This window comes from Crocodylus porosus, unplaced genomic scaffold (assembly GCF_001723895.1).
Source record: "Crocodylus porosus isolate Cpor-Errol unplaced genomic scaffold, CroPor_comp1, whole genome shotgun sequence".
NCBI classification, from domain to species: domain Eukaryota; kingdom Metazoa; phylum Chordata; order Crocodylia; family Crocodylidae; genus Crocodylus; species Crocodylus porosus.
In genome coordinates, this window is record NW_017728931.1 from 15,968,353 (window position 1) to 15,978,652 (window position 10,300).

The window sequence follows — 10,300 nt, forward strand, 5'->3', positions numbered from 1 at the left end:
CAGGTCAGCCAGCCTGGCTGAGAAGAGCCTCCTCCCCAGGGGAGAGAGGTGGAGGCCATCTCTTCCCAGCAGCTCGCTGCCTCTCTCTCCAAAGAACGGGCTGTGGTCATGGAAGCCAAAGCTATTTAGAAGGCTTCAGAGAGCTAAGATTTGGTTACATAATGCAGTTAATTTTTAATTTAATGTGCATGATTTTTGTATGTCTTTGTTTTATAAATGAGCTTTCCGTGTTAGTGCCAAGTATTTTTCTTAAAATACGAACTCTTGTGTTTTTGCTTCATTTTGATCCAGAATTCAGAACTCAAGTTTTTCCTATAACTGATCTTTCCAAACCTGTAACAGAGTCAAAACAATGCATCAGCCCCTTCCACCTTCCTGTGATTAGGCTGCTTTTCAGAGGGGGCTCTGAGAATAGTTCTTGTTTATAATCTGAAGTGCGCTTGCAGGCCTCTCCCTTTTCCTCCTGGCTTCCCACCAGTCCCCCTTAGTTGTGTTTCATAACCTCTCCTTGTGGAAGGGAAAACACAAAACTTCTCTCACACGTTTCAGGCCTTTGGCTGAGACAAGGAGCATTGGCTTTGTGTGTTCTCAAGCAGAGCCATAGTGCTGCAGTGTTCTCCAGTCTTTTGAGCAAAAGGAATGTCTGTGTCTTTGCATGAGCTTCCTGTGCAGCCCCATGCCAAGTCCCAGAGCTTGGCCCCTAATAGGTTTAAACCAACATGTTTATCTTCTGAGTAACTTGATTTCACTTCTCCATCCAGGAGACCAGGATTACTTAACACAGGAGGCTTTTTTATTTTATGAGTTTCAAATGTAAAATGTTTTTATCCTGTAGAAATACTTTAGCATTAATTTGGTCTCTCTGTTCTTTATTTTTACCCTGAAGAGATGATTACTGCTATAAACAATGTATCTTGTTTTCTTTAGGGATGTCTCGTGGTAAATCTGTGATCAGCTCCCTTAGTATCATGGGAGGAAGTAGTGGGCCACCCTATGACAGGGCCCATGTCACGGGGGCATCCTCCAGTAGCTCCTCAAGTACCAAGGGCACTTACTTCCCTCCTGTAAGTCACATTTTTGTTCTTGGACCATGTTTGCTATATTTTCCAGACAGATGTCAGTGTGTGTGTGAAGCTAGTGTATTGGCAGGTGAAGGTTTTTGTTTTATATTTGTAGTCTTATAAATGCATTTGAATGGAAGAATGTGAGGAAAATGTATACACACAACAGGCCTTTTCCCACAGTCACAGAGAAATGTTCTGCTTAAAAAAAAAGTTCCATTGGATTTAGTGCTGGGGAAAGATGTTGATTTGATTGTCCTAGAGTTTGTAAAATCACCATAGAGCAGGTCTAGTAGGGCAGAATGAACTTCTCCCATTGTGCCCGACTCAAGCACATCACACACTATATAAAAGTCTCCCTGTAAAGGTGAGAGGATAGTTTGCGGTCCATAACTCTTGTAGAAGCCCTAATTACAATGGCTGCCTTCACACTATTAGGGTGTGGACCCACATAACAATTGAACTATTTTAAAATGTCAGTGATTGAGAACTGGTTCACAATTGCGTGAAGTGTGTGGCTTTGACAGCAGGGTATGGAGTCATCTTCTAGCACACAAGTATTGTGGGGAGTGCTTGGACCCAGGTTTTGGGATCCCCAGGGGTGTGGGACCTGTGGGTGGGGGCAGCTTCACTTTTCTGCTTTCCATTCTCACATAAACATAAGTTCAGTAGGCTTTCAGTAGCCTGCAAGTCCAGGTACAGACATTACACTTTTATCAGTACAAGTGATAGAAAATTGGTCTGTACCCATAACAGAAGAGAAGTTTGGCACTGGTTTAAAAATGGCAGAATCCAGTCTAAGATTTTCCTCCTCCACCAATAGGCAGATATATGTTCTATTCACTACTGAACTAAACTACACTGCTTACAGAAAACCATGTAACTTAGATCAGTTCTGCCTCAGGCTTTTTGAATGTTTGTATTTAGCCCAAATGACCAAAGTCTGCAAAGTGCTTGCCTGACTTGGGACAGAAGGAAGTGCTTGGACCCATGCTTTTTGATTCACAGGGACTGGGAAAATATGATGATGGGGTGCAATTGAGTAGGGAGTGAGGGTAGAGTTAGGTGTTAGAAAGATAGCTTTTATTAAACAAACAGTGTAAGGGAACTCATTGATTTAAAAAAAAAAAAAAGGCCCGCCAAAATGGGCAGAAAAAGAAAGCAGTGGAGCTCTGCCTATAATACTAGAGCTGCTGGTTGCTTCGGTGTAGGCAGTGAGGGACAATGCAATGTTGGGGTGCTTGGAGGACCAGCCAGACCTGTCCCAGGGCAGAGTGTCCACCAGTTCAGAGTGAAGTGATTCAACATACTGTATTTTCTCACGTATAGTGGACACCTAGCCTACCAGAATTGGGGTGCATGTAGGGAATCTGTTTTGCCAGAAAAGTGGTATGCCTGAAGAGCCTGTACATGCTATCCAGCTACCAAGATGGCTATCAAAATGACAGAGTCCTGTGTTAATCCTCTCACAGTGAGGTATTGGCTTGGTATTGTAGCTTGTGCCTGAAGCCAGGAAGTTCCTGCTACCTGTTGTCTCACCCAGACTGTCATCTAGGTTGCCACACTCCCTAGTCACTCTGGGCATTGATACATATAAATTTGTCTGCTCCAACGTGCCAAAAATCCAGCATGTCAGAGCAGACTCTATTAATCAAGTTTGTGGAGCACACAAACTGATTCACCCAGTGCTGTCACATACATTTGTATAAATGGTGAAATTCGCGGCAGTGCTAAGAAAATGGCAGCGTGCTTTGAAAAAAGTAAACTTTCAATATATTTTAGTTCAAAAGCGTACCACTGCCATTTTCTCAGCGTTGATGCGCATTTCACTGTTCAGCCATTTAGGGAATGCATGGTTGCCGGTAGACAGCAAAAAAAAAAAAAAAAAATGGAAACATGCAAGGACCAAGAGCTGGTAAAAGTAGACACCTGGTTTGCCAAAGGCATAGTATTCACTATGACTATACAGTGCCTTCTTCAGCTTTACTTACTTCACCATCAAAATAGCAGTATTTGTCAGCTCTTTATGTGGAAAGCTTGATAATGACTTAGATAGGTGTGGTATAAACAGAATTGACAAGATGCTGAGAAGGTATCTGGTAGGGGAATGCAAAACAGTCCATATTCAATTCGGATTCAGATTCGGCCGGAATCAGGGGACAATGATTCGATTAGTTGATTCAGATCACTGTCCCGATTTCGGTTTGGCCGAATCTGAATCTGAAGATTTAATGCTGATTTGGAAAATCAATGATTCGGCCGTAGACACAGCTTTAAATGCTTTTTTCTACATACCTCGAGGTACCAGGCGTGGCTTGTGAATGCTGAGATGATGGGGCACATGGAGCATCCAGCAGAAGGGTGGGGTGCCCCCCCATGTACTCGGTGGCGGACCCCCCCCATGCCCTTCTGACTCAGCAATTGGCCATAGGGGGACCCCGGGTGCCGTCCCCCCCGGACCTAGGAGGCACCAGTCACCGAGCCACGGGGCAGGGTCTCCTGCACACGCCGTGGCGAACCCAGAAGTGGACCAGAAGTGCTTCTGGTCCACTTCTGGGTCCATTGCCAAGCACGCTGGGGACTCCACCGTGCTCCCATGGGATGCTTCATTTGCCCCACCATCTCAGGGTTCATGAGCCATGTCTGGTACCTTGAGGTATATAGAAAAAACATTTAAAGCTGTGTCTATGAATCATCGAATTTTTCCGAATCAATTGGGAGGGTTCTGATTTGATTTGGAGAGATTAAAGGCTCTCCTAATTTGATTCCATTTTGGAGATTCAGCTGCCAAATTGGGCCAGATTTCCACCAAATTGAATCAGCAACTGAAGCTTTGCACAGCCCTAGTATCTGGTAACAAAATTTGCACCAAAACAGAGGCCATGTCTTCCGTGATGTGCAGCCTTTAACTGACAGTACCTATAAAATAATGGTCTTGAGTATGTCCGTAAACTCGATCCAACTGGAGGTCCTGGTGACAATGTAGTGGGGCTACTCTTGGTGAGCCTCCTATAAAATACCACAATGTTGCAACCTCTGGAGTAAGATGAGTATAGGGTGCCTCAAAACTCTAGCTCCTTCTGTCTTACTCTTTGGTTAGAGACAGACTAAGAGATGTCATTCTGACAGAAGTGCACCCTTGCTGAGGCATTAGGCAGTCAGCAGTAGTTCTTATCTGTTGCTTTCTGACAGAAGCTCCGGTGATTAAGGTACTGAACATCTGGATTTGGCCTGGCCTTTGGATTCTGTCTCAGTGATGTAAAAGGGGAATGATAGGTTTTGGGCAGTCTCCACTCCTCCATACTCTTGCGTACAATTATGCATCAAAGGTCTTGGTGTGATGGTTGCAGGACTCTATACAAGTGGATTCGTCAGGCACTTAACTAAACTTCTTACATGTACACTATGTTTCAGGGGAGTATTTTCTTTAATGTTGAGTAGAGCTGTCATTACAAGTGTATTTTTTTATGTCCTTTTTAGTGTTACCATGGCAATTAAAAAAAATTTAAAAACATGCATTTTTCTTTTCAGATTTTGAATCCTCCACCTTCACCAGCGACAGAACATTCACATTACACCATGGAGTTTGGTTATTCTTCAAACAGTCCTTCTACTCACAGATCCTACAGGTAATTATTGGTATGTTAGTTTTCACCAGGATCAGTTTTGCGTTCTCAACAGAATAAAAGAAGGTCCGTGCCCCAGTTAATTTACAGTCAAAAGGCCTGATGTAGCAAACACTGTTATACAAGTGTTTAACTTTAATCTCCATAATGACTGTACAAATGTGTTGTTTGGCATTTTTTTTTTTTTACAGGTATTACTCATTTTATCCCAAAGTTATCAATATTGAGTGGTGGATCCAGGCAGAGTCCAGTGGTGCAGCTGCACCTCACTTTGTTTCCTCTTCCACCCAAACTTTAGAACCTGTGCAGTTGCCTGGGAGGGGCGGCAGCAGTGAGGGAGTCAACTGACTTCATGGCTCATTATCATGTCCCTGATTCCTGCTATTCTCTCTCCACTCCATAGTGTTAACAGTTTTTTAATGGTCTTGAAGTTCCACTATGCAAACTATCCTTTTTTCTGCAATGTTGCTGTCTCGTAGCCATTCCTGGTAATGCCTTTCTTCTGTTTTACAGCCTTGCAGACTGTTTTTAACTGTAGCTAAAAACCTTAACCTGTGTGGTAATATTACCTCAGATGTAGAAATGACTGACAGTATTGGAGGCACTGTCAAGATACTCAAGAAGGCTAAATTTTATTTTATGAATCTGTATAAGAGAAGTACATTTAACTACAATGACTATGAAACTAATGACAGCATATCTTTTGACTGTTTTTGCTTCATTTGTTGTATTTTTTTTAAACTTCATATATAATCTAACACATTCATGCAAATTCAAATAGTTATATTTGTTTTGATTTTAGCACTGGCTCCCTAACGTATTAGTAAAGCTTCTAGTTCCTCTTTAACTGTAGAAGAATGTGTTGTTACATGTGGTAATGTGCCACATGTTCTGCACCTCCCTTTTCAAAGTTCTTGATTTACCCATGCCTATACTACACACACCAGTGGTCCTGCTACTTTTATTATTGAAAACTATTTATGCTAGAAACAGTGTTTTGAATACACTGTGCGCTATTTTAAGTCTTCTGCCCAAATAATCATTTGTATCGCACACTGTCATTTGGGCCTTGGCAGATTGAAAGAGAGGGAATACACATATGCCAGGAAAGGAAGAGAAGAAAGAATGCTTTAGAGATAATATCTGGATATGTAGAATCTTACACTCAGCATAGTATAGATTTCACAGCAGGCTTTTATTCATCATAGTTACTCTTAATTTTTAGAATCCTTTGAAACCTTCTACAGGTTCTTTTACTTTTTTAGGTTTTTTAAATTGTTATGCTCTTACCAATTTTGTTTTTCCTTTTAGTATTGTAAACTGTGGCCTATTTTCTCTGCCATTATAGATCAGTATACTTAATTAATTTTTTTAAATTTCATTTAATGCTAATGTGCTGTCTTTGCTAACTCCATAAGATGAGGTTTAGTTTCTCTGCCATACTTTTATGTATTTAATTTCTTTGACTTCCTGCTAGAACTAAAGAGAGAGAGGGGAAAAGGGGTCTAATCCAGTGCTATAGGCCACATGATCGCAGGATGGGCTCCCATGCTGCATGGTAGCACTTGAAATCCCAGAGCCCCAAGACTCCCTGGGATTTGCTGTCCTGCCCCAGGGGCAGGGACAGGAAGCACAATCCAGAGAGGGGGGAGTAGGGGGTAGCAGCAACAGTAGGGGGGTCCAGCACCCAGCTGGGAGCCCAATTGGACAGCTCTTGCCTAGAGGAATTGGAGCCCTTCTCTAGGGTATCCAACTTTGGGGCAGACGTGCTGGCGGTTGTACCTGCTTCAAGTATTATTGCACTGAGCAGTAGACACAAGTCACCCACATCTGTATATATAAGCTCGCCCCCCACCTTGCACCCATTTGAAAAATGCTTATCTACAGCACCTGTTGAGCACTTCAGCTCACTTCAAGTATATGTCTTCTGTCTGCTGTGACATAGACATGTTTCTAGCAAAAAAAAAAGAGGAGGGAGGAGTGGGGGGATTCTAACATCTTTCTCTCTGGACTGAAACCAGTGCCTTAAATTTGAGATTTGAAATAGAACATCTCTCCACATACTCAGCACAGCCCTTCCTCTTCAGTCCCTAACACCAAAAATCTCCATTCTGTTATGTACATCCTCCACGTACCAGGCTGTGAGGCAGTACAGCTTGCCTGAGTGCTATTGTTTGAGATTTTTGTCTCAGTCTGTTTCTCTCTCTGCTAATTCTTTTCTGTGGCCTTCTCAGCTACAGGCCGTACAGCTACCGGCATTTTGCACCTCCTACTACACCCTGCAGCACAGATGTTTGTGACAGTGACTATGCCCCCAGCCGAAGGGTCACAACAGCAGTGGCAAAGGGCTACACCAGTGACTTGAACTATGATTCAGAGCCTGTGCCACCTCCACCCACGCCACGCAGCCAATACCTGTCAGCAGAAGAGAACTATGAGAGCTGCCCACCCTCCCCCTACACAGAACGGAGTTACTCTCATCACCTCTATCCACCACCCCCATCTCCCTGCACAGACTCCTCATGAGCGGGCCCTCCCTTCCTTTGACTGCCTCCATTCCAACTGTGTAAATACAAAATGTTCATATTGGGAAGAGGGGAGGGAGCCATTGCAGAGTGGGTGAGGCAGGACCAGTGTACAGTTAAGAATTATTAAATGGGGGTTGGAATATTTGGAGATATTTGTACAGAAGAAAAAAGAGGATATTTATATATTTTCTTAAACAGCATCTGCTGCTTGTGCCATGAGAAGAAGATTTTGTATAAAAAAGAGAAAAAAGATAGAAATTTGTACAAAAAGTTTTTATTTTTGCAAATGGAACACAAAAACATGCCTTAATCCAGTGAAGTGACTGAGCACATCAGAAAATGGAAGGACCAGGATGCATCATTGTCCGGCGAGGTGAGATGCGGGGTTCGTCAATACCAAAAAATGTTAAAAATAATAATAAGTCCGTCTCAGAGCAGCATACCATAGACACTTGGAAGTAGCCAAATAACCTCTTCATTAATTATGGAGGGCCAGCAACTAAAGTTAAACTTGAAGAAAACACAGTCAGGACAGATACTAACCTTACATACAAAGGGCTTTACGTTTTCTACTGGAATATCACAGATCATAGAAGTGGATACATCATAATTATACACCCATTCTTTTTTCATTCAAATGCATTTATATTATTTTTTGGGCCTACACTTGCAATGTTATACCACTTTACAGCATTCTCCATTGCTAGAAGACAAATAATTTTGTTGTGTGCATTAAAAAAAAAAAAATCCTTCCTTTTTTTCCTCTTCAGCCTGTGTTCCTTGCCCTCTAATCCTGATGTCATGTTGTTTCACTGTAATATGCTTATTCAGATACCCCTGTAATTGGGTTAATGAAAAGGTATCCTCTGCCTTTTTGATGCAATGTCATACACACTCTATTTTTGCCTTCTTCATTTTGCCAAACCTGAAGGATTCCACTTTTGTACCAAGTCAGTGCAATTCTGACATAATTGACAAGGGTAATATACATGTACCTGAATGATTTTTGTCCCTTTTTAAAAGCAAGTAAGCAAACACACACACTTGTTTTGATCCAGTGCCCACAAAATGTCAAATATTTTTATACCACATATAATATAGGCAACATATTTATAAACTATGAATTTAACCATGAATTGTTAGTTTTATTGTAAATGAATCCTATATCCTTGCAGTACTTTCAGTGTATAGTTAATATCATGGTATGCAAATCATATATAAAATATATATATTTTCTTAGTAAGGAAGCATTTAAACTTTGTCAGTGGGGGACAAACTATAAGAAATAGACATTTGGACCATTAGAAATGTTTCTCCTACTGAATTAACTCTTCATGATATGTTCATCTTAGGTAAGCCATTCTTCTCAGTATGATTTCTACATTACCATCTCTTTGGCGTGGTTTGAGTTTAATACTTCAGTATTAACCACTGTGAATGTCAGATTTAAAGATATTCTTAACCAAATCATTTTATATTAACAACCTGCATTTTTGTATATCTCCTTTGTGTAGCCCTCCTACTTCCCTCCAGCAATTTGAAAGGGATAGTGTGTGTTCATTTTTTTAAAATACTTGCATGAGCTGAAGGGCAAAATGTGATCTTACAAACTCCTCCTGACCCCAGTGCAGCATTCCAGTTTGACTACCTAGCCTAATGGAGCTCACATTGGACCTTATCCTGGGTGACATTAAGCATTTGCCATGCTACGCATCAGACTAAATCTGACCTCTTGCTCAAGAGGGTTCTGAGGGACTTTTGCCTGTAGTCAAAGGACCCAGTACCAAGGTAATCACTCTGCATAGGTAACCGAATGGGTTTACTGCTCTGTTATGCATTTCCCAATCAACTTTTACTATGAGATGCAGGCTGGAAATATGATCTGATTTTCAACCTGTATTTTTCAGGAAATTTTGAATGACTCTTGCCACTGCTACAACTCTATATGACTGTTGGAGCCTCTCAGTTTCAGCTTCAAGGGAAATGATGAAGTTTAGAATTCTAGTGGTAGTAAAGGACCTTTCTAATAATTGATCATACTCCAGGAAGATTTAAAACAAAGTACCCTCAGACTATTGGAATTTTCCTCACACTGTTGGAAATGATCTTAAAGTCAGGTACACTAACTGCACTAATGTCAGCCCAGGTGATGCTTCATTCTAGGTACCTAAAAGTTTTGGTACTTGTTCCTTTGGCTCTTCCTTTTGGTGAAGAAACTTACTTGTGATCTCCAGCAGGATGGACATTGAAGTTATTGTGAACTCTAAGGGGGATGCCAGTCTATTTATATGAAGAGCAAGGGAGGGCGAGGAGAGGCCAGGTGCCGATCAGAATTGAGACCTCTACGTTGTTTACATTTTTTAAAATGTGCAGCATTTTGTGTGGGGTTCACATGTGGAAACTTGCACTAATGAACTCAGAAAAATATTGCATTGTTGTATCTCATTCCATTTGCTTTGTACTGCAATAGCAGTGGTCTCTTCTTGCAACATACTTCTTAAGTGTGCCAATTTCTGTTTGAAAAATTCTTGAGGTGGTTAAGCTTAAGATGTGGTACCCTCTTCCAGAAGGTTCAAAACTATTACTGATTTTCTTCGTTTAAGGTATCATTGTTGAACTTGATTACAGTGAGGCCTTATTGGAGAAGAATTAGCTCTTCTCCTTTGGACAATAATGCCTGACTTCTGTACAGATTTAAAACCAAATAGAACTCCATTGAAGTCAATAGGATGGAAGTACAAGTCAATGTAGAATTGGCAGTGATGTATTTTGATCTAAACATTTAACTTTGTGCATAATGTACTTAATTTGCATCTTCTGTTATTTTGATGAGTGAAACATTCATATAAGGAGGGGGGAGATGGACAGATGATTTACTGCACTACAAAAAGCTAATGCAGAGAGCAGGTTGTTTCTCTGTTCTGATCTACCAAAGAATTTGTGTAATGGGAAACTTGAAACCAATTTTCAAGCACAAATATTTTACCATAAATTTTAGAGGAAAATCTTAATGAGCTGATGATCTGTGAAGTTCCTAGTAAGCAGATGCCCAAGGTACAGAAGCATCACTACAGCTCTTGCCCCT

The 10,300-nt window shown here is 41.2% G+C and overlaps 1 protein-coding gene across 1 annotated transcript in view; it reads left to right on the forward strand.

Annotated features, from left to right (window-relative positions):
- LRP6 (LDL receptor related protein 6) overlaps positions 1–10,071 on the forward strand; it is a 167,922-nt gene extending 157,851 nt beyond the window's left edge. Inside the window, exons 21-23 of the mRNA XM_019543869.1 lie at positions 928–1,064; positions 4,593–4,690; positions 6,922–10,071. Of these exons, the coding sequence (XP_019399414.1) occupies positions 928–1,064; positions 4,593–4,690; positions 6,922–7,213 (527 nt within the window). The 3' untranslated portion in view covers positions 7,214–10,071. The remainder of the gene's footprint in view (positions 1–927; positions 1,065–4,592; positions 4,691–6,921) is intronic.
- The last annotated feature ends 229 nt before the right edge of the window (positions 10,072–10,300 follow it).